The sequence below is a fragment of the Mustela nigripes genome, chromosome 6 (genome assembly GCF_022355385.1).
Source record: "Mustela nigripes isolate SB6536 chromosome 6, MUSNIG.SB6536, whole genome shotgun sequence".
Lineage (NCBI taxonomy): Eukaryota > Metazoa > Chordata > Mammalia > Carnivora > Mustelidae > Mustela > Mustela nigripes.
The window spans coordinates 21,227,553-21,252,163 of NC_081562.1; the positions used below are offsets into that span (position 1 = coordinate 21,227,553).

General features: G+C 34.1%; 1 protein-coding gene across 12 annotated transcripts in view; it reads left to right on the forward strand.

Moving 5' to 3' along the window:
* ANKS1B (ankyrin repeat and sterile alpha motif domain containing 1B) overlaps window positions 1–24,611 on the forward strand; it is a 1,094,885-nt gene that overhangs the window by 145,844 nt on the left and 924,430 nt on the right. For all 12 annotated transcript variants that reach the window (XM_059402276.1, XM_059402278.1, XM_059402277.1 and 9 more), the window contains exons 5-8: window positions 1,493–1,568; window positions 3,831–3,932; window positions 7,430–7,543; window positions 8,931–9,097. In XM_059402276.1, the coding sequence (XP_059258259.1) occupies window positions 1,493–1,568; window positions 3,831–3,932; window positions 7,430–7,543; window positions 8,931–9,097 (459 nt within the window). The remainder of the gene's footprint in view (window positions 1–1,492; window positions 1,569–3,830; window positions 3,933–7,429; window positions 7,544–8,930; window positions 9,098–24,611) is intronic.

Sequence of the window (24,611 nt, forward strand, 5' to 3'; positions counted from 1 at the left end):
TTTGTATAGCTCAGAAAGCTTCTTCTTTGAAATTTTCCTTGATCGTTTCAAGGCAGGAACCAATCCCTCCCTGCATTTCTCACGATTCTTCTTTTCCATGCTGTTTTCCTCCCCGTTTACCTTTTGCCCTCAAAAAAATTCCTTTTTTTTTTTTTTTTTTAGATTTTATTTATTTACTTGACAGAGATCACAAGTAGGCAGAGAGGCAGGCAGAGAGAGAGAGGGGGAAGCAGGCTCCCTGCCAAGCAGAGAGCCCAATGCGGGGCTCGATCCCAGGACCATGACTTGAGCCTAAGGCAGAAGCTTTAACCCACTGAGCCACCCAGGTGCCCTAACAATTCTTAAATATGTACTTTTTCAAGGTACTTTAGTAGACATTAGGGATACAATGATTAAAAAAAAAATATGTGGTCCACATTTACACTAAACTTACAGTTTGTTAAGAGAAAAAGACCATCAGATGACATAATGTAGTATAAGTGTTATGATTAGGAAAAAATAGATTGATGTGGAATATACAGGAATAGCACTAGACCTAGGTATTAGCAATATCTTCTTATATGAAATTATATTCAAGCTGAGATTTGACATATAGGTCAATGGTTGTCAAAGTGTACTCCTAGAACCTCAGTATCACCTGGGAATTTGTTAGCAATGGAAAGTCTTGGGCCTATCCCAGTCTGCTGAATCAGAAGCTGGGAATAGGGTCCAGAAATCTGGCTTTTGACAAGCTCTCTAAGGAATTCCTATTCATGCTGAAGATTGAGAACTAGTGAATGGGTGATAGTGAGATAGAGGACTAGGGTTGGATCCCATTAGGCAGAGGGTTGGATCCCACCAGGCAGAGGGACTTCTGAGATCTCTAGGGACTGAGACTAATGTGAAAAATTTCAGTATGCCTGAAGCACAAGGTATAAGATCCTGAGGAGAATCAGGGAGGACAGGAGAAAGTGTGGAGAGGAGAGGAGGGAGAAGATCATCTGGGTTTTGTAAACCATATTAAATTGTTTAGATTTCCTTTATTATAAATATTACTTTGTACATCTGTTTCCTCAAATAGAATGTGAATATACAAGGGTCGACATCATATTTCTATACCTCAGAACACCCGTCAACTATTGTTGGGATATAATTGGTGTCTAATAAATGAATGCAATGTATGGATTGGGTGGAGTCAATGGATACTCACAAAAACCTCATGAGATAGTCATTACTGCCTATTTTTACACTTGAGAATAACCACGGCTAAGAGAAGGTGAGTCGCTTACCAATGTAACAAGGTCAAATGGCTATTCAGAAGCAGAGGTGTTTTACAAATCTAAGCATTTGGATTTTGTTTTTAGAATCTCTTCTTTATTCTGTAGTACCATTCTGTCAGGGGGTGCTGAGATTACAGAGAGTATGTATGGATAAATAAGGTCATAATTTTTTTTTTTAACTTATAAGCACTCCTAAAGCAACTGTGCTTTTCTCTTTTTTCTTTTTTTTCCAGACAGAAAAGGGGAGTGCACTTCATGAAGCAGCTTTATTTGGAAAGGTGGATGTTGTGAGAGTTCTGTTAGAAACAGGTAACTATCATGATTCTCCATGGAGATTATTCTGCCAAATAGAATTTCTATTTCAGGAGTAGACAAAGGGAAATGGCACATTTTTTTTCATAATCACCCTTACTTTTTACCTTTGCTTCTCATTGCAAATGTGTATTCATACCATGTAGAATGAACCTCAGTGTTTAGATAAAATTGATATAAATATGCCCCTTTCTTTACTCCATAGATGTGTCAGTAAAAAGCTCTTACAAATTATAATTATATATATTTAAATCACATTGAAATATATTAGAGAATCTATAAGGAGGAAAAGGAATTCTCTGCCTTGTACAAGAGGGAGGAACTGATCCTTATGAAGTTATGAAAATTGTTTGGTTTATGAAAGAACATAACATTGCCCTGGTTTATTATATTGGGAACTATAGTAAACAGAAATTAGAGTTCTGTATCCTTAAGGTAAATTCACCTTGTTATTTCATCAACTGAGAGGCTCTTGTTTCTAAGCAGCAGTGATTTAAAGGGAATCTTTAAGAGGGAATGGTTTGAAGGAACAACATAGTAGGCTTGCTTTCATATGTATATTCTGAATGAAATAAAATAAAATTGAAACTGAGATTGGATTTTTTTTTAGGATCAAAAATCATAGGTATAAATTCATACTTGGAAACAATTGATGTGAATCTTTTATGTTATGGACTATAGTTATTATATTTATTTTCCACAGTAAAAAAAAGAAAACTATTGGCAGACTATGGCATTTTGATTATAGTTATACAAAGTTAAAATTTCATTTACATGTAATTTTGACATGTAACAGTGATATAATTAGCCTTATAGGCAACAAATCACATATATGCTGATAACACATTTCTGTACAAATTTAAGCAAATACTTAATTATCTTGTTACAGTGAACTAACATTTGGGGCCAGAATCTGAAAATGGCTTTGTTTGCAGGTAGATGTTTGGAAAGTTTATAAACTTTTTTGGGGTAGTGAAAGCTATTTGCTACATTGAAATAAGTTCTTTAGTACAATAAATATTTTTAGAATTAAAATAATTCCAATGATGTTTTAGTTTACAAACGTCAAGAAGGATGATCACCAGGTAGATGATTGAGTATGGTTTACATTAAACATAATCTTGCATAAGTGAATAAGAGATATTTGACTTTGTAGCTGGACAAATAGTATTTGGACAGTACAAAATGTTATGCCTGAGTTTTCACGTCTGAGAGACCACCAAGGAGCCACCTGATGTAATCACATGAGGGTTAATTCAGCAAGCTTAAGCTTGGGCCCAAGTATACCCGACATAGCAGAGTAGGGACTTGGACCCCGAACAGATTACAGTCAGAGCTTTTAAAGGCAGAGTAGGGGTGGACTCAGGGGTGGGTGAGAACAAAGCGGGTGTTCAGAAGGGCTATCAGGGTAAAGAAGACTGTCAAGATATTGGAGGCCTGGTTATTATCAAGCCAAGGTCATTTTTTCCTCTAATGAGGCACTAACATGAAGACAGTTGGGAGTTTCCTGGTGGAATGTCACATTCCTCCTATCAAGTGTCCTTGTTAGTGAGATTTAGCACTGGGACATTTGTAAACCGAGGGAGACTCCTGTCTTGCAGGATTGTGATCTTTGCAAGTTAACTATTTGTTCACACATACTACCGAGGGGAGGGGAGTCGGTGGAGAGGGGGTGCAAGGTGCCAGCTTTTGCTTTGTCAAGATGGTTGTACTTATGTCAGGGCTAGACTCGAGGTGGGTACAGCCTTGTTTTCTTGGCCTCCACACGAAATAATCATCCTTTTTCAAATTTTGTGAGTACTCCAGTGTTTTAAGAGTGATACATTATTATTTAAAAAATTTTACCATATTATAAAATATATATATCACAGAACCATTATTATACATTAGGAATTGACATTCTAAATCAATAAAATTTTTCAGCTTGATAGCACATCATTTAACTAGCTATAATCCAAAGTAGCCTTAATTATAAAAAGCAATCTTAATGATTGGGTAAGTGCCCTTGAAACCTTAATCCATTATCAAGAATGTTCCTAATCTTTGGTAGCAGTATGCCCCCACCTTCTTTCTTAATAAAATTGTGTGTGTGTGCGTGCGTGCGTGTATGTATGTGTTTGTGTTTAAGATTTAATTTTTTAAAAAAATCATTTTGGTGCTTGGTCTGTTTATGTTTGATATTAGAGTGTTACATATTGCCACTATCTTCTGATGACACTTTAGTGGTGTGCATTTAGTGGGTTTTTCCTTTTCTTTCAGGAATTGATGCCAACATAAGGGATAGCTTAGGTCGAACTGTCTTAGACATTCTGAAAGAACATCCGTCTCAGAAATCTCTCCAGATTGCAACACTCCTACAAGGTACACAATAGTGAATGATGGATGACTTTATCTTAAAGTTAAGATTAAAATAAATCTACCATTGTTCTTTCTTGAGTTTTCAGTTAATGTTTACTTTTGAGTGAACTTATTATTTACAGTTTTTTCTGGTAGACTTAAACTAAAAAATAATAATTTTTAATGTTTAGTTTCTGTATTCAACAGAAAATGACTATTCATTAGATATTAAAAGATCTTTTAAATCTATATAGTAAATATGTAGTTATGAACTTAAAAGTAATAAGGCTATAAAGTAATGATGATCTTATATTTGAATAATGCTTTAAGAGTTTTCAGGGATTTTCCATTATTTTATCTGATTTCTATAACTTTGTGAGGGAGGTAAATCTGATATCATTATTCTCCTTTTTGCACATGAGGGAAACTGAAGTTCTGAGAGGCTGACTTGCTCAAACTCATATATTCTATTTTAGGTGGTAGACCTGGTACATAAATGCTGGGTTAACAACAACAACAACAAATTGTACTTAGATAATACAGATTACTTTTTCCTTAAACCAGCAGTACAAGATAATTCATTTTTGCAAGCTTTTGTTTTTGGTAAAGGTCACTTAAGTACATGTGTAATTAGATACAGGCATTAGGTCTACTGAAGGTTTGGGAACCAAACCTAATTTTTTATTTGCAGGATTATATACTTCCCTGTTTGATCTAAAAAATTTAATGAAAGTTTAGATTTAAATACTTCACCTTTTGCTTCATGATTAGGCCTGGCATGTAGTATGTTCCCTTAAAAATCCAGACATTCTCCTTTCCAGGTAGCTTCTACACTGGTCAGCAGTGATTAGCCCCTGATTATTGCAGATGGGTGGCGAGTGTAATAGTGAAGGACGGTGGGATGATTTCCTTGGATATTAGTTGGGAAGCTGAAGAACAGTTTTGTCCTGCAGGAAATAAGTGAATTAAAACCAAATTGGTCAAGTGATGCATAGATAAGGGGAGTCAACAAAAGCCAAAGAGGGTTTGTAAAAAGAATAGATGAGCTACAGAAGTCATTCATGCTCTGTTCTCTATTTTTGAAAGTATCAAGGAATGGAAGTTCAGTCCCCTACAATTTTCTTGTTAAATAAGTTAATGCAATTAAGTGCATATAAAGATAAATCAGAGGGTACAAGAGTGGTTCTTTGTATTCAAATTAAAAATCAAGTTGAGAGGTGCCTGCTTAGCTCAGTCATTAAGCCTCTCCCTTCGCCTCAGGTCATGATCCCAGGGTTCTGGGATTGAGCTCCACATTGGGTTCCCTGCGCAGGAAGCCTGCTTCTTCCTCTCCCACTCCCCCTGCTTGTGTTCCCTCTCTCCCTGTCTCTTTCTCTGTCAAATAAATAAATACAATTTTAAAAAAATATCAAGTTGAATGAAAACTAAAAAAGAAAAAAGTGGTATACAACATTTTTGTCTTCTCCCTATAGGCACTTTATATTTTATATTGAACTTTTGTTTCTAACTGAACTTAAAAAAACAGAGGCTTGTGAATAATATTTCTTTTGGGAAAAGCAAAATAAATGTCATCCATTAAAAAGAGGACATGACATAATTGCAGACATTTACTGTATTGTTTTACCTGAGATGAAATTGTTGTTATATAGGAGTTAAATATCTGTGTTCTTTTATTTCACCAAGGTTCATTTTAGGTATGTCAACTTGTGATAGGCTATATGGGATATCTTTGAATTTTTAAAATTGTTGGCAGATTTTAAAATGTGAACATGTTATCTATATTCTTTTCATTCCTGGGTCATAAATCAATGGTACATTTTAAGTTTTATGAAAAGGTTATCTCACTAAAACCAGTTTAGAAGTAGATAAAATTACTACTTGTGTCCTGGAGGAAGAATTCACTTTACATAATGACTGTACTGGGTCAGAATTTTTTTTTTTTTTTAAAGATTTTATTTATTTATTTGACAGAGAGAAATCACAAGTAGATGGAGAGGCAGGCAGAGAGAGAGAGAGGGAGGGAAGCAGGCTCCCTGCTGAGCAGAGAGCCCGATGTGGGACTCGATCCCAGGACCCTGAGATCATGACCTGAGCCGAAGGCAGCGGCTTAACCCACTGAGCCACCCAGGTGCCCTGGGTCAGAATTTTTAAGGATAGACTTCCATAGGTTGCTTTCTTTGCTTAGTAGAATTGCCCTTATGTAGAAACTGGTTGATATGAATACACAGTTGGTTGGCATGAAAGCACAGACTTTCTAACTAGATATTAAGAAAAAGATTCCTTCTGAATAAAGACATATAAGTAAAAGGTCCCTATGGGGAGAGATCAATTGATTTAATACTTTAGATGGAGACTGAAAATTAGCCACCGTAATCTGAATGCTTTTGGCAGATAGCAGATATATTTTGTTTAGATTACATGTTTTAGACCTGTACTGTATTTCCATAAAAATTAAATCAGCTTTCTACATTTGAAAATCTAGGATTTCAGATAAAACATCAGAGTTTTGGTTTTAATTTTTTTTTTTTTTTTTTTAGAAAAAAGGCTTTCATTTTACTTTACTGTTGAACTGTACATGGGGCACCTATTGTCTGGTTAATCATGCTCCACATGCTTTCTGTTTTCTCTATGATATTGAGGCTGAATGTTCGTTGACATTTATTCCTGATTTCAGATGCCGTTTTCCTTAAGTTTAAGAGAAATGTGAGATGTTTTCTTGTACTATATATATCTATCTGGCTGTACCACTTATTAGCTGTATGAATGTGGTCAACTTAACAATTCTTCTCCTTGAGTTTTCACCTCTAAAACTGAGATTGTAATGGTGCCTGTGTCATAGTTTTGTGAAGGTCAAGTGAGTTAACTTATTTTAAATACTTAGAACACTGCTGGGTGCATAGTAAGCCATATATATAAGTTTTAGCTGCTATTGCTCTTGTTATGTCTTCATCAAAATTGGAAAAATGAGAGACAGGCTGAGTGTGGAACATTACTTCAAGAATGAAAATAAACATTTTTCTGCAGAAATAAAGTTTAATATGCAATTATGCTTATATTACAAGCGTAAACACTGTTATGACATGAATTTCATTCATTTATGTTACCTGACTGGTTGTTGTGGCTATCTGAATTTGATATCCCTGTTTAGGTATCAAGTCTATTCAAAGCATCTTTCAAAGAGTTTTAAATCTTCAGGTAGAATATATTTAGGAAACAAAGGATGTTACTATGTTTTTAACAGGTGAATTTATTTTTAAGGACAATGTGACCAGTTTGGTTTTCACAAAAAGGATTTGTGAATCTCTTCCTAAGTATCTTTTGTGTTTTAATTTAAAATATTTAAATTAATTGTTCATCTTGAAGTTCATTCAGTTTGGTTTTTGAAGTTCTTTTAAAAGCTTAAGATATATTTAGGATATGAGGAAATAAATGAAAAACTGATCATCAGAAATAAAACATAAAGCTATTGATTTTAAGGTAAATGAATTTGACTATGTAATTTCAAAAACTTGTATACACAGAATATTTGGAAGGTGTGGGAAGATCAGCAGCCGTTGAAGAGCATGTACAAGAAGATACAACACAAGAAATACATATTTCATCTCCTATTGAGTCTCCTTCCCAAAAGACTAAGAGTGAGTAGCTAATTATAAAGCACTTGAAATAATACTAGATGTTTATGTATAAATCTGTCCTATATGTACAAAAAGGCTAATACCTATAAAAGTTTCAGGTCTAACAAGTAGACTCTATATTTTACCCATTTATTCAGCCAGCATTTTAAAGATTTTTTAAATTTTCTTAATTTTTTTTTCTTTTTTAAAGGAGAGGAAGATGGTAGGGGCAGGGAGAGAAACTTTTAAGCAGGCTGCATCAGCAAAGAGCCCATGATGGGGGTTTGACAGTTATCATAAGGCTCGGTCTCACAACGCTATCAGCCATGATCTCAGCCAAAACCAAGATTCAGCCACTTAACCAACTAACCCAGGTGCCATTCAGTCAGGTGCTGTTCAGTCAGCATTTATGGAACTCTTCTATATGTCAGACCCTACTCTTGGACCTGACACAGTAGTGAGCAAAATTAAGCAATCCCTGCTGTCATGAATATTTCACAGTAAATATTTTTCCTAAAATTAATTAATTATTTGAGAGTGTGAGAGCATGTGTGAGTGAGGGATGGGGCAGAGGGAGAGAAAGAATCTGTATAGAGTGCAGAGCCCAACATGGGGGCTTGCTGCTCATCACAGGACTCCATCCCAGGACCCTGAGATCATGACCTGAGCTGAGATCAAGAGTCAGATGACTGAGACATCCAGGTGCCCCTTTCTAAAATATATTTTTAATGCAGAATAAAAATATTGATATCTGGGTTATAACTACTGGAGTTTTAGTTTTTCCCCAGAAGAAATTACAGGTATAAGGTATCTTTCTGAAAATGATTTTTAAAAAAAATGCATATTTGCATGCAGCCTAAAAATATTCATATTTTGATAGATGATGCATATTATTTGTCCATTCCTTCTGTGTTTTTCCTTCATGTCACATAGCACAATTCTAATTTATTACTTATATAATTATTTATCTAAATATGTTCTATCATTTTTTTAAATTGAACCTAGGCTTCTAGTATCATTTAAAATTTGTTAGTGAGTTGTTGAGTGAATTCTGTCCATGAACTATATAGAATGCCAGTGAAAGATTGTTGAAGTTTAAATGTTACAATGGATGAAGCCTTAGGAATTGTAATTCCAGATGCTTTTATGTACTATACATATATAAACCTTTAATACTTAACTTCTATTTTGAATAAGAGCAATAATAGGCAAAATTGGGATTTATCCTTGTCTTTTAATATTTTTACACTTACTATAGTTTACTACTAAGAATATTTTCTGACTTACTAAATCTTGTTTGACAGAATATGAGTTCCATCACCATAGTAGTCATATTTTTATTAGTTAATAGGAAGTTTTAGCAAAAGCCTTTCTTGAAGCTTTGAAAAAAATTACTGTCTTTTTACAGGTGAAACTGTGACTGGAGAATTATCAAAACTCTTGGATGAAATAAAACTCTGTCAAGAAAAGGATTATTCTTTTGAAGATTTGTGCCACACAATATCAGACCACTACTTAGATAATTTGAGCAAGATTTCAGAGGAAGAACTTGGGAAAAATGGAAGCCAGAGTGTAGTAAGTAAGGGGGCAAGGAAGACAGTGCTTCTGTCTTTGCCAATTCAATGTGTTTCTGAGAGGCATGGGATTTGTGCATTATCCTATCTTCAGATTCTTCCAGTGTCAAATGTCAGATTCCCTGTTGCTCCTTTTTGGATGTTCATTGGTATTTTACTCTAACTGCATGTGTAGGGGAAGGAATGCTTTGATAAATCACTTATAGTTTGTGATGATCTTGCTACCGTTGACATGCCTAAGAAATAGTAATTTCTTTGATTAGTTTTACTGGGCATGATGATCTTGGTTTCCAAAGAAAGAAAAAAAAAATCTTCCTTTTGTCTTTGTTTCCCATTTTCTCTATGAACTGAGTCTGTCTCATCTTGAAGAAAGATGGAGCTGGGCTATGTGTGTTTGTTCCCTAGTCAGTTTGTATTTGTGATAGGGGAGAGACATTGTAGAAAGTTTGACCTCCATACTTTTTACTCTTATGCAAATCCCCTTATGCAGCTTCCAAACTCAGACTCTAAATCATGAGTTAGAGATTCTTGCTCATTTAGACTTTTATATTAACACAATAGCAAAAAAACAAAAACAAAAACAAAAACAAAAAACCAAACTGTAGAGAATCAGTCAATCTAAAATTAGGATTTGTATATCTCTTTTGTGTTACATAGAGGTAGGATTTATACTGGTATTAAAGGAAATGCAGTATTATAACATGAAATTTTCACTCACTTTTAGAACTTGTTATAGAAACATATTATTTATGAAAACTAAAAAAATTGCCAAGTATAGTGACTGTTATGAAAATGTTTCATTTAGTTCTTTAATGTGTAACTTATTTCCTAGGATAGTGCTTGCTAGTTAAGCTCATGGCTAGTCTAGCTCCATGGCTAGTCTACTCCCTAGGATGTCTTTGTTCTTGTTTTTTTTTTTTTTCCCCCCCTGTGGTATCTTTTTTAAAGCATCATATTATTGGCTCCAATAAAAGCTCTTTGTGAATAATTATGATTAATTATACATGCACACACATATATAAATACATACAAGTTTTAACCAAATGAAATTTTTATATTAATGAAATATTGATGTAATGACTTTAACATCAGGACAGAATTTCCTGTTTAAATATCTTAAACAGTTTTATGTCATCTCCAAATTACAAGCCAATTACATTTCAGAATTTCCTTGAAGATTTGTTACAAATTAAAACATATTTATTCTAAATAAATAATACGTTGTGTTCAGGTTTTTAGGTCTATCCCTAAAGATTTCTCAAAACTGACGGCTTCTGGCCCTCTACTTCTAAGCCCACAGATTTTCTGAAAGCCTTAATTTTCTAGACCATTGGTTTCTAAACTTTTTGTTGTTGTTGTTGTGTGTAGCATAGTAAACAGATTTTAAGCAACACAAGTGCATGTGTTTATAAATTACATGTATCTTCTGTTCTAAGAATGTATGATGTAAATTAGGTATATACTACAAGAGACATTCAAATAAGAAGCATAAAGAGTAAGTGTAAATAGAAACTCTTTATCTTTTTTCCTTTTATTCAGTGGGTATCTTGTGCAGCTTGGGGCTGCACACTTTACTTAGAGACTATATGCTTACTCAAGCTTATAGATTTCAGATAGTGATAGCAGGGGTATTTGATATTATGAGGGTGATATAATTAGGGGGAATGGTGGCCAAATGTTTTTTTATAAGTCAAAGTCTGTATTATGATAGTAGCAAGAAAAATTAATACTCATAAATTGAAGTGAATTTCTTAAAATCCATGCTTATCCTTTCAGTTATCAGTCTTTGTTCCTGTGACAAACCTTACATTGTATTTCTTGAAAATATTGTCATATTAAATAATAAAGGCTACATGAGGCAGAAAAGCAGAGGGTACATGTGAGTAAGGGGAAGTAGTTCAGTTTTTCTAGAATAATAGAGTTTATAAAGTGGAAATATGGGAAATAAAATTAGAAGGATAGGTTGAGGTTAGGCCGTGGATGATTTTGAATGTCAGAATAAGAGTTTTAGTTTTATTTTTTAGAAAATGAGAAAAATCTAAAGGATTTTGAGCAGATAAAAAGACATTATTGGAAGTGCCCTTTCAGAAGATTAATCTAATAGAAACTTGTTATTGAATATTTAAAAATTAATCTGGTTACTTTGGCCCTTCTCTATAGCCTGTGTTTGATTTGGGTTCTTTTGCTTTTGTTGAATATTTCTGTTTATCAAAAGTGTTCCTTCAGAGTTTTGTTATGAATTGTACTCTCAAAGTATGCAAAACTTTAATCAAGTACTTATAGATCAGCTAATATAGATGTTAGTTACCACATTGTAAGTTACAGGATTTATAACAGCAGTAATGAAACATGGTTCCTGACTTGAAGGAGTTCAAAATTCTTATTAGAAGGAGGCTTTAGAAACAGTGTGCAAATAAGACTAAAATATGAAACAACGGATATATAAGAGCTGAAATTTATTAGTTGCTTGCTATTCTAATGCTTTATATGATTTAAGCCACTTAATCTTCACAAAAATCCTGAGTGGGTTTATAGACTTGGGAAATGACTCAGCTGACAAGTGGCAGATCTAGGATTCAAACTCAGAGCCAGTGTCTTGAATTCCCAGCTACATTTCTCATAAGAAATTATCCAGTGGCCAAAGGAATTTCTTAAAAAGAGAGAGATTAGTGAAGACTTAATGGTATTCATTGAAGGCTTCATGGAGGTAGGGAGAGACTACACTGGGCCCTGAGGGGAGAAGGAAGGAGATGTGTCTTGTGTTTGTTTTAGAATGAATGAATGAATGAGTGAGTGAGTAAATGGGAGAGGATTCCAGCTTGCAGAAACAGTATGTGCAAAAGCACAGAGGTGAGACATAGCATGTAATTTGAGAATAATTGTTTATCATGAGGGTGATTTTGGAAAGTAGTGGAAAACAAATTTAGGTAAGTAACGAGAATACCTAACACTTACAGAGCACTTTATTTCTATTAACTGATTTAATCTTCACAATAACCCAAAGATAGATGGTATTATTCCTCCGATTTTACAGATGTCAAAATGGAGGCACAGAAAAGTTTTATGATTTTCCCACGTTTAAATGGTAATTGCCAGAGCCAGGATCTGTACACTGGCTGTCTGGCTGGGGCTGGTACCATATCCATTACCACTTAGTTATTTTGTTAAGGGAAGATAATGAGAATTGGGAAGCTAGTCAGGAGTTTAATATTGATGGTGAGTAGAATAAACTCTTGAGTAGAGGAGTTCTGTCTTGAAGGTGACGTTTGGGGAGGCTAAAAATGGTAATATAGTCAAATGTTCTGGAAGAGATTTAATGATTCTCAGCAACGGAAATAAGTTAGACATATTTGGACAGGCTTCAAAAAATACTGATACCTTCAGGTTCTACATCATGACCAACTAGAGCAACTAAATCAGAATTGTTTTGGGTGGCCCTGAGCCTCATTCTTTTGAATGAATTGAAGTTAGAGTGTCTAAAAAACCTCTTGAATTAGAGACATTTTCAGTTTATCACCAAAGAAAATTCGCCATATAGTCCTAAATTAAAATTATTTCTATATTACATTGAAATATTAAATATGGAATAATAATTTTGCTTATTCACATTATTGGCTGAAGGACAGGCATTTGGGTTCAGTTAAAATTTAATTTTAGGTGATATGAAATATCCAAAATGTTCATCATAATATGACAGGTAGTTTCAAAAGTAATTTAGAAGAAATCAAAATATATAGAAGATATATTTTGTAGCATTTATATTATTAATAAATGAGTCTTCCTTATTAATGATGTGCCATGAATTTTGGGAGTATTTTAACTATTCTTAGTTCCGTTTAGCTTTCACTGCCTTTTTTCTTCCAATAGAGGGCACTCTAGTTCAGTAATTTAAAATACAAAATGAACTATCTTATATAAGAACTTTTACTTTTGAATTAGAGGTTTCTGGTTTTACTAAAATATTAGCCTCAGGTAGTAGTTTGAACAATTTTACTAATATAAGTGAATAAAAAATTAAATTCTTATTATGGTTGAATGTATTCGATTGGAGGTTTTACATTTAATGTGAAGGCTAGCTCCAGTTAAAATTACATTTTCCCTTGCATAAATTTTAATTCAGAAGTTAGTCTGTTTTAAGTGTTTTTATAATATGCATATGGAGCCATTTTCTAAGTTGAATTAGGACCTTATATAATCTAGAATGTAAATTTTGAAGAAATATAAATATCTTTACATTCTTTAGCAACCCATGAAATTTAGAATTTTGAAAGAATATAAAAATCTGAAAAAATGTGCTATTCTCTTCATTTATTTTCCCAGGTCATATATTCAGTTTCTTCCTCCTTTTATATAAACAATGTGCAAAACTCTGAAATGTGAATACATATACCATAGAGAAATTTGATTATAACATAAAGATCATTAGAGTAGACTTCAGAATCTAGGTTTCAGGAAAGCTTTTTTTGAGATTTGAAACAGAAAAAAACATTATTGCCTCATTAGCTTATATCTCTAAGAAATAAATAGGAAGCTTCAGGTATGAAATGCATTATGTTTTTAATCCTAAGGGAAACCTTAGGATTAAAAATAGCATATAAGATTTATTGTTTGAAAGGGGTTGCGTTGTCAGGTTTTGTGCAATTTTAAATCAACCAGTGTACCTCTTATCTGTTATTTTACTTTCTTTTCCAGTGTAAAATCTTTAATTACATGTAGACCTTCTGAAGTATGAGATTTTTTACTGTAGTATATCAAGACTTTAAGATTCAACACCTAAGTTTTTGTACTAAGCTTCTGTAACCTGCTTGAAAACACTGTTGGGGGAGTGTGTTGGGGGTCTCCATAGGAAAATACATTTAATTTGGTGCCAGAATTCATCAAGTCTTAAAGGTCAGTAGAAACAGATTAGGTTGCCTAGAATACAAATGGTGTTTATAAAGCAAAAATATAATTTCTAGAGCTTCATATTAGGAATGTACCAATTTCAGAATTGTGAGAGACTTTGGCAGCTCTCTCATCCAATTCCTATCTGATTCACAGCACTTCAGGAAATGAATTTTCTGAAACATAAAATTGATGGTTGTTATAGGATTATAACTGATTCTTTAGCACATAATGAGTTTTTTTAATAGTGGAACTGAATCTTAAGCTGTGGTAACTATTACCTTATTGGGAATATAATAGTATTCAGAATATTTCTAACTTAAATAACTCATGTCTTATATAGTTGAATTAATTTTTTGGCAATGGTGACTCAAGGCTGGTATGTACTAAGTCCAAGCTTGGATTGTCCTAACAGATTTTCCAGGATATTTAGGGAATACATAGACTCTGCTGACCTTTGTTAATATGTAGAAGCTAATAGCATATTTATGTACCATATGTACCTACAAAGAAAAATCCAGAATTTTATTTTTATTTATTTATTTTTTTGGTTCTTCATCTCATCCCAGGAAGAACTTGTACCTGAAGTGAATCTAGGAAGATCTTTGAGATATCCTTAGCTTCTAGAATATAGGGGTCATTGTTCTGAACTTCCAGCACAATTGCTTTTTCCTTTCGTGATGCCTTACGAAATGTTTTTTGTTCTGCTTTGTCTTGTAGGTGTACACATTTTTATATTTCTTACAGACTTCTTAATGGTTTGATCTCTATTTGATTGATCTCTGTAATCACATCCTGCCTAGCACAGTACCCTGCATGTAGTCTGTCAGTGAAAGTGTATTGAATGATAAGGCAAAGGAAAAGGCAATCACTGCATAGAGGAGTACATATAAGCCAATATTGTAAATAAACCATTTGTATAGAAAAACATGTTTAATTATTTAGAGATGAATTAAAGAGTCCAAGGACAGGGTTTTACTGTTCTACCACTTACTAGCAGGGTGATCTTTGGAAGTACTGGAAGTTTCGAAGCCTAAGTTTATTCCAGTTAAAAAAAAAAAAAAGTTTAATATGGCCTTCTGTTACTGACAGAAAAAGAGCTGTTTTCTTGTGCTGCTGAAAACATACCATTTTGATTTTTATGTTTCATAGATTTTGTCCAATTTTATCCAGACTTCCAAATAACCACTCAATATCAACCCGAAAGGAATTCCTTTCATGGAGTGCTAAGTGTTTTCTTCTTGGGTTGGTCTTTGTCCCTATTTGCCATGAAAAAAAGCCCAGTCATCCACCATAATCAGGTCTGCAAATGTGAAGGAGGAATAGCAAACATGGCAAATAATTGAACTTATATGGAAAATTACCTCAATAAACATAAAAACTCAGTGGTTTAATTATAAGATTGGAGAGATTTAATTGGGGAAGAGGTGCTTCAAAAAGTTCTGGGGTTTATGAATGACCACAACTACAGTGGGAATCAATGGTGAGAAGTGGCTGCTAAAAAATCAATAAATACTTGCCAAGCTCTGATCTCTGCAAATAATTCTAATACTAGAAGCTAGCATTTATATTGTACTAACTATGTGCTAGACATTGTGGTAAGCATGTTAAATTGTTATCTTTTTTATTCATCACAATAATGCCATGAGGTAGGTTTTATTAATCCTCAATGTGGAAATCAAGAGTAAAATAACTTGTCCGGGTTTATACAGCTACCAAAAGGTAAAACTGGGATCCATATTTAGGTCTGATGTCTTCCAAGGTCATGATCCTAACTTACTGGATAGTCATAATAGTCATGTCATTAATGGTTATTTGTGACAGTCATTCTGTCATTAAAGTCTTCCACATTGACTTACCCTTACCTTTTCATTATTCTTGCCATTTTGCACATGCAGACTCTCATTACCTCTTACAGAGTTATTTTAGGAGTTTTGTTTTATTCTGTACACGTGTTTCTAGTGTCTCCTTGTTATTTGCTCCAGTTTTTTCTTATTACTACTGCTAAAACAGTATGCCTAAAGTGCAGTTCTGATCATGTCATTCTTTTCACAGCTAGATTTGGTCTTCACTGTAAAAATTAAATATAGACTTTTAACTTTGACACTCAAGGCTCCACCTTCCAGCCTCATTACATATTTTCAGCTTTCTCCCATTAATGTCTTAGATAAATAGGATTTTTGGTAAAACGGGTTACTCTCATGGCTGTCTTTCCTTATCTCTGCCCATGTTCATGGTGTTTTTTTCATAAATAATTTTTTTCTCTGTCTACAAATCAAAAACCGTTCAATTCACAAAACCTCTAATTAAAAATATTACAATACCTGGGCGCCTGGGTGGCTCAGTGGGTTAAGCCGCTGCCTTCGGCTCGGGTCATGATCTCAGGGTCCTGGGATCGAGTCCCATATCGGGCTCTCTGCTCAGCAGGGAGCCTGCTTCCTCCTCTCTCTCTCTGTCTGCCTCTCTGCCTACTTGTGATCTCTCTCTATCAAATAAATAAATAAAATCTTTAAAAAATAAAAAAAAAATAAAAAAAAATAAAAAAAAAATATTACAATACCTTTTTTGATCCTTCTATTAAAAGCCAACAATTTAGATTGGATATAATTACATTTTATTTATAAATATGTAAAGAAATTTTAAAGTCTGCTTTGTATCACTTATGTATGACTCTGTTTTAGCTTTGCTTATAACTCTCTTTGTGATAGGGGAAATACTTATCTTTGTATGTGTGAGGAATTTAGCATAGTTCTTCACTCTCATGCTTAATAAACATTTGTTGAATTGATATGCTAGGCCATGGACATGAGAAAGTTTGTTTAATAACTGAATGTGGGTACAGACCTGTGGATAAAGCTCTAAGATCTTATCTGTCTAATTTCAGAAGAACTTGCTTTGTTGGTTGATGTTTCAAATAATGAATGGCTCGCCATTTATTTTGAGGATGACATGAAATACCTGGTCAAACTATATTATAAACTTCCTCGTAACATAAAAACACCAACATCTTATACCAAGCCATATCCTTCTTATATAGTAATGTCTCTTTCATTGACAATAAAGAAATCTTACATTATAAATACCATGTTTGGTTCCTGATAACATATATAATGGAAATCTGCAGTAAAAATACAGAAACATCTCATTTATATTTTAATTTTTAAATTTTTCAGTATTCTGTGATAAGCATTTTAAAAATTAGTCTCTGTTATTCTTTTTTTTAAAGTTCTGAAGTCTTAGTTTTTTTTGTTTTGTTTCATTTTTAAAAATTTTTATTAACATATAATGTATTAATTAGCCCCAGGGGCACAAGTCTGTGAAGGTTTACACACTTCACAACACTCACCATAGCACATACCCTCTCTAATGTCCATAACCCAACCACCTTCTCCCTACCTCCCTTCCCCCAGCAACCCTCAGTTTGTTTTGTGAGATTAAGAGTCTCTTATGGTTTGTCTCCCTCCCAATCCCATCTTGTTTCATTGATTCTTTTCCTACCTCACATACTCACCATGTTGCCTCTCAGCTTCCTCATATCAGGGAGATCATATGATAATTGTCTTTCTCTCATTGACTTATTTCGCTAAGCGTAATAACTTCTAGTTCCATCCACATTGTTGCAAATGGAAAGATTTCATTTCTTTTGATGGCTGCATGGTATTCTATTGTATGTATATATCACATCTTCTTTATCCATTCATCTGTTGATGGACATCTAGGTTCTTTCCATAGTTTGACTATTGTGGACATTGCTGCTATAAACATTCAGGTGCATGTGCCCCTTGGGATCACTACGTTTGTATCTTTAGGGTAAATACCCAGTAGCGCAATTGCTGGGTGGTAGGGTAGTCTCTGTTATTCTTTCTGTGTAAGTTGAGGTGGACTATTTTTGAAGCAATTTTTTTTCCTGTTAATCATAAAGAAAATGGACATAAACAAACATTGTTTTTTCCCTATTTATTAGTGATTTTTGCTGATCATGACATGCCTAACTAATGCTTGGTATTATTTATGCACATGCTTAAATGTGTTTGACACCAAAATACCTCTCAGCATTACAAGCATTCTGCTAAAGTATCCCAAGGCAAAAATACTCCCTATCCCAAGGCAAAAAAACTCCCTTTCTAGACAGTTGTAAACTGTATATATTTGAAGTTTATGAAGTTTTTGAAGTCATCATTTTATCTATTTTGTAGCTACAACATGTCAGTTTTTATTTTGATACTTTCATTCTTTCTGATCTCTTTCTAATCTCCAACTTGAATTTAATCTTCCTTAAAGAACCTAGCTATTATGATTTCCTTGAGAATCTATACTTTATACTCAGGAGCTAACTGTAATGTTTTCTTAAAAGTTTAATAGTAACTTGACTTTCTTTTAACCTCACTTTCTGGATAATGATGATGTTAACTTTAACAACTTTTAGCCACATGTTAGAGTTACCTTGTTCATTTATCATATAATGCTCCTAATTTGTAATTCTGTTTCAAGGTACACATTTGAGAATTCTTGATTCTTTTTTGGAGTAAAGGCCTTGGACAGCTTGCCAATGTAGGAGAATTCCATTTTACTTGCTAATGCCAAAAGAAATCAATCTAGAGTCTGAGCTTAAAGAGACATGTCAGTGCTGATAATCAGTTATCTCTGTGTTCAGGGAAATGTTTTTCACCTTGAACAGCAAAGTAATTCTAATGAAATAGTAGACTAGCGACCCAGAAAAAAATTACTGAAAGTGCTCACAGTTCTAACAATTTATCATGAGACCATTTGAGATATGATTACTGAATATTGGAATTCATTCAACCTCTAAGAGCTGAAGAATTAAGATTCTCCATTATGTAATCAAAGTCAATAAAAGTAGAAGGAAGAGATATAATATGTGGCCTGCTTTAATCTTAGGCCTAGATTTTTAAAATTGTCTCATGCTATTTTCATTTCCCTTTGCCAGAATTTTTATTTGAATCATCTATGCTTATTATTTTATTTTTATTATTTTAATTTTTATTTTATTTTATTATTTTTTAAAGATTTTATTTATTTGACAGACAGAGATCACAAGTAGGCAGAGAGGCAGGCAGAGAGAGAGGAGGAAGCAGGCTCTGTGCTGAGCAGAGAGCCTGATGCGGGGCTTTATTCCAGGACCCTGAGACCATGACCTGAGCCGAAGGCAGAGGCTTAACCCACTGAGCCATCCAGGCGCCCCTATTTTATTTTTAAAAATCTATTATTTTAATTCTTTTTTAAAGATATATTTATTTATTTTGAAAGAGGATCTTTCACACAGACTCCCTACTGAGCAATCAGCCCCATGCAGGGCTTGATCCCGCAACTCATGAGATCATGACTTGAGCTGAAACCGAGAGTTGGGAGCTAAACCAGCTGAGTCACCCAGACATCCCGAGCATTTGTGCTTTTTTAAAGCTCAAATGTTTTGATTGCTTACAGTTTCACAACAGTTCTATTTATTTGATAACTGCCTGTGCTATCAAATAACTAACAATGGAAAACAAAGTCTTAATTTGGAGAAAGAATGAGTTATTCAAGAAGATGAACTTGACAGAAAATGAAAAACTCTGGAATATACAAAGATAATAAACCCAGTGATAATTACATCTGTAAAGTGTTAGGCAAACGTGATAACCACTACACTACGGAAACAACATCTGTAAAGTGGACATCACTTGCCCCCAGAATAAATGAGACAATACTGACATACCTTTTCCTGTAATCATCCTTTCTGTGTAGCTGAAATAAATCTATTCTTGAAGGCTTGTAGAGTATTCCCTTTTAGGCCTTAATCCTACTCTTACTTAGCGTGGTGCCAGTTTCCTAAACATTGAAAGTATCTTTATTGTCATAGTTACTATTACTGTTGCTAACTTACTGAGACCCTGCATTAAAGAATTATACTAATTTATTAAATAACATGTATTTGTAACTTGGAGCATTTCTGCATTATATTGTAGAGTACAAGAGTTTTGAACTCAAACAGACTTGTATTTGAATCCAAATGTTACTACTTAGATAAATATTACCATGGTCTTTACATTTGTCATTTGAATAGGAATGTTTCTCTAGTCTTTCTCACCTCAACCTACTGAATCAGAATGTCTGGAAGTGGATTATTATTAATATTTTTTAAAGATTTTATTTATTTAGAAAAAGAGCAAGGGGAGAGGTGGAGAAAGAGGTAGATCTCAAGTGGACTCTGTGCTGAACATAGCCCAACACAGGGCTCAATCTCATGACCCTGAGATCGTGACCTGAGCTGAAATCAAAGTTAGATGTTTAGTTGACTGAGCCATCCAGGTGTCCCTGGAAGTAGATTATTATTAATAAACTCCTTTGATGATTCTTATATTCAGTAATTTATGCACACTGTACTAGAATATTTTTAAAATGATGATTTCTTAGATAACCAATTGTTCACACCCATTGTCTTGCCCTCACAGATCTTTGGATCTCAGATTACAATGATTTGACCCTAATTTACCTTTACCTTCTTTTTCTGCTCCTATGAGTACAAATTTATATTGGTCATCAAGGCAAAATAACTAACCTTTTAAGGGTCCTTCTTCTATTTCTATGAAAAATGCCATTGGAATTTTGATAGAGATTGCCTTAAATCTATAAATGACTTTGTTGGAATGTTAAACATTATTTTTTCTAGTCCATGAACACAGAATATCTTCCCATTGGTTTGTGTCTTCTTTAATTTTTTCATCAAAGTTTTGTAGTTTTCAGTGTATAGATCTTTCCCTTCCTTGGCTGAATTTATTCCCAAGTTTTTTTTTCTGTTTTTGTTTTGTTTTGATGCTACTGTGAATAGGGTTCTTTCCTGTATTTCTTTTTCAAATGTTTTGTTGTTTGCATATAGAAATGCAAATTTTGTTGTTTGCGTATAGAAATGATTTCTGTATGTTGGCTTTGTATACTGAAGTTTGTTGATTAGTTCTAGATTTTTGGTGGAGTCTTCAGGATTTTCTTTATATAAAATCATATGATATGCCATCAGACAATTTTACTTTTTCCTTTTATGATTTGGATGCTTTTTATTTATTTTTCTTGTCTAATTGCTCTGGCTGGGACTTCCACTACTATATTTAATAGGAGTGGAGAAGGTGGGCATCCTTGTCTTATTCCTGATCTTAAAACAAAAACTTTCAACATTTCACCATTGAGTATGATGTTAGCGGTGGTCTTGTCATATAGGCCTTTATTACATTGATCTGTGTTTCTTCTATACCCAAGTTGTTGAATGTTTTTATCATGAAAGGATATTTTGTTGGGTGCTTTTTCTGCATTTATTGAGATGACCATATGATGTTTATTTTATATTCTATATAACAACTTAATTCTTTTATATTTTAAATGACAGTGTTGTTAAAATACCACATAAGGTATAAAATAGTACTTAAAAGAATATATTATGTTCCCTCTTTTCTCTCATTTTCAGTCCTTCAAACTTAGAGACTACATTCATTGTTGCTGTCTGTCTTGTTCCTTACAATTCTGTCTTCTCCCTTACAACATGCCCCTCAATACCTACTTCTCCCTTCCCTCTTCATATAAGTAAATTTCTATAAGAATGAAATGATAAACCCAGGACCAGTGTTTTATTTTTTATTGTCTATCCCAAGTGCCCATTATCATTCTTCACTTATTGTAAGTGCTCAGTAAGTGGTTTTTTGGTCATTCAACAACTTTTTAAAATTTTGATATTACCAGTTTCTTTCTTCTCACTTAATCTATCATACTTAATCCAAAGTCATTTTATCCCCGCATAGCTATGACTTCCAAGGTTCTGGGTTACATAAATTAAATAAGATGAGGTCATTTCACCAACATAATCTTACAATATTGTATCAGCTCACTAGCATCCTTCATGACAGTTAAGCAAATTTCCAGTAAGACCTCAGTCAGATGATATTCTCAGAGATTGTTTCACATTTATAATACTTATTAATATCTTTATATTGGTATTATTTTCCTTCTGATAGACTGTATAACCAACACCCCATACAGGACAGAAGTGTGTGTGCCTCTGTGTGTGTGTGTGTATGTTTGTGTGTATAGAGGAGGGTGGAGAAAGGGAGAATGGAAGAAGAAGAGAAAGAGATCATAATATCATCAGTAGGGACTTTTGTCTTTGCCCTTTGATTTATGAGTTCTCTAATTTTTTAAAAAAATTTTATTTATTTATTTGACAGGGACCCATAAGTAGGCAGAGAGGCAGGCAGAGAGAGAGGAGGAAGCAGGCTCCCTGCTGACCAGAAAGCCTGATGTGGGGCTCCATCCCAGGACTCTGGAATCATGACCTGAGCTGAAGGCAGAGGCTTTAACCCACTAAGCCACCCAGGTGCCCCTTGTTCTTTAATTTTTATCTTATCCTTTGAAGCAAGTGGCATTCTGTGATTTTGAGAATTTAACCTTAAACCCTGAAGAATCTAATCTTTTCTAGACGTAGTAATGTCACAGTCCAAAGCCTAAAAATTCTGTATTCATAGATCACATATGAGAAGGTATACTTCAAATTTTTTTCTCGTCTATAACCTAATTTAAAAAGATACTTTGATTGTTCATAACCCTGGAATCATATTTACTTAACTAAGATATTCTGACTCGTGCTTAGCAATGAGAGTAACTGGAAGTGAGGTGTGGTTGTTTACTTATTTAATATTTAATATTAAATATTTATTAATATTTATTATATTATTTATTTAATATTCACATATTACATATATGTGGTTGTTTGCTAGAGGAGGAGAGATAAACTGTAATCTGAAAGAGGAGAAGGATCCAGTCACATAAACACCAAGGAAAGAAAATTTGAAATAAAAGGAAATACTGTTTCCTGAGGTGGGAAAGAACTTAATATGTTTAAGTACTGGAAAAAGAAGCCATTGGTGTAGACTGGAGTATAAGTGAACTGGGTAGAGAATAAAATGGAACGAAGTTGAAATCCAGATTAGATAGGTAGGGTATTGAAGGTCATGGAAAATGGTTTGATTTTTTTTTTAATCAAAAATTTTTAAGCAGGAAAGTGATATAATTATGGCACCAGAGTTGGAAAGTCTTCCTCTTCTAAACTCACTGATAGTTCTATTTTAATATCAAACATCTGTGTGATATTTATAGCATAATACATTAAAAATATTATCAATGGTTATATCATCGATCTGCTATGTGATAGGTTTTGTGCTAGGCCCTGAGATATGTGTAGAAGTCAATAAGATTGAGAGGGTCCTTGCTATCACTGAACTTCTGGTTTATCGTCAGGTATAGACATGGACATAGGCAATTATGTGATAGTATAATATGTGTAATAACAGGGAAGATACAAGGTAGTAATTAAATACATAGGAAACATATTGGACTCAGATTTGGGTGATTAGGGCAGACTTTCCAAATTTGATTCTTTACTCCTTGATTCTTCTTGTATCAAACAAGTAACCACTCTCCTAATTGTTTATGTGTCGCGCTCTCCCTGCCTGCAGAGATGACGCAACACCAACATACACACAGGTCGATGCACAAGCTCTTGTTTATTCCCTGGTCGATCTTTCTCCTACCCCTGCGGGGAAGTTCCCTTGCCTTATATAAGGCATAACAGCCAATCACAGAGGTGTTCATGTGAACAGGAGGTATCTGGGGCTCGTAGACAGTGGTGGCATAACAGCCAATCACAGAGGTGTTCACGTGAGGAGCACGAGGTCACGTGTGGCCAGGGCGGATATTTTTCAGGCTGTCTGTGTTGCTTGGGCTATGTAGCTGGCGCCATCTTAGGGGCACGACTGGCGCCATCTTAGGGGCGCAACCCCGACATTTATGTTCTCCTTAGCTTATCTCCTTTCTTTTCACAGACCCTGGTTTTCTATTTTTTCTGTTCTTTCTTAGGCATTCTCTTCCACAGAGAACTGCTCTTTGAGTTCAGGTAGTAACGAAATGCTATTTATTTCCAAGTCTCTAATTCTACCTTCAGCTTCTCACTACTTTTCAGTTCTTTCCTCAAACATCCCACTATCATTTCAAACCAAACTTGTAAAAATATAAATAAATCATCTTCCCACACAAATCTATGCCTGTACTCATTTTCCATCTTTCATTCTTCTAGGACAGATGCTTTCATACTATGTTTGATTCTTCCCTGTTTCTTTTATTCTCCTAGTCTACTAGAGTTCCCCTTTGTTTATTCTCATCATCCCTGTTGGACCGCACTTCACATTCCAGGAACTTCCTCTTCATTCATTTTTACACTAAAATTCTGGAAGAATGTTTTTTCTTTTTACCATGTCTCTCCTCTATTTTCTCTTAAAACCAGTTTAATCAGGCTTTCTCCTTCACCAGTTCCCAGAACTGCCTTATTGTGTTCTCCACTGACTTCCACATTGCTAATTTCAATAGACATTTCTTAATCCTTTTCATACTTGATCTTTGAGGAGCATTTGCCCAAGCTGATCATGCTCTCTTCTTTCACATGCATACTTTCTTCACTTGACTTCCTAGACACCACACTGTCCTGATTTCTTTCTTCTTGGCTAGCTATCCCCTTTCAGTCTCCTTTGCTGGTTCTTCCTTATATCTTAACCACTTAACACTAAAGTGCCGTAGGGCTCATTCTCTGGACTTCT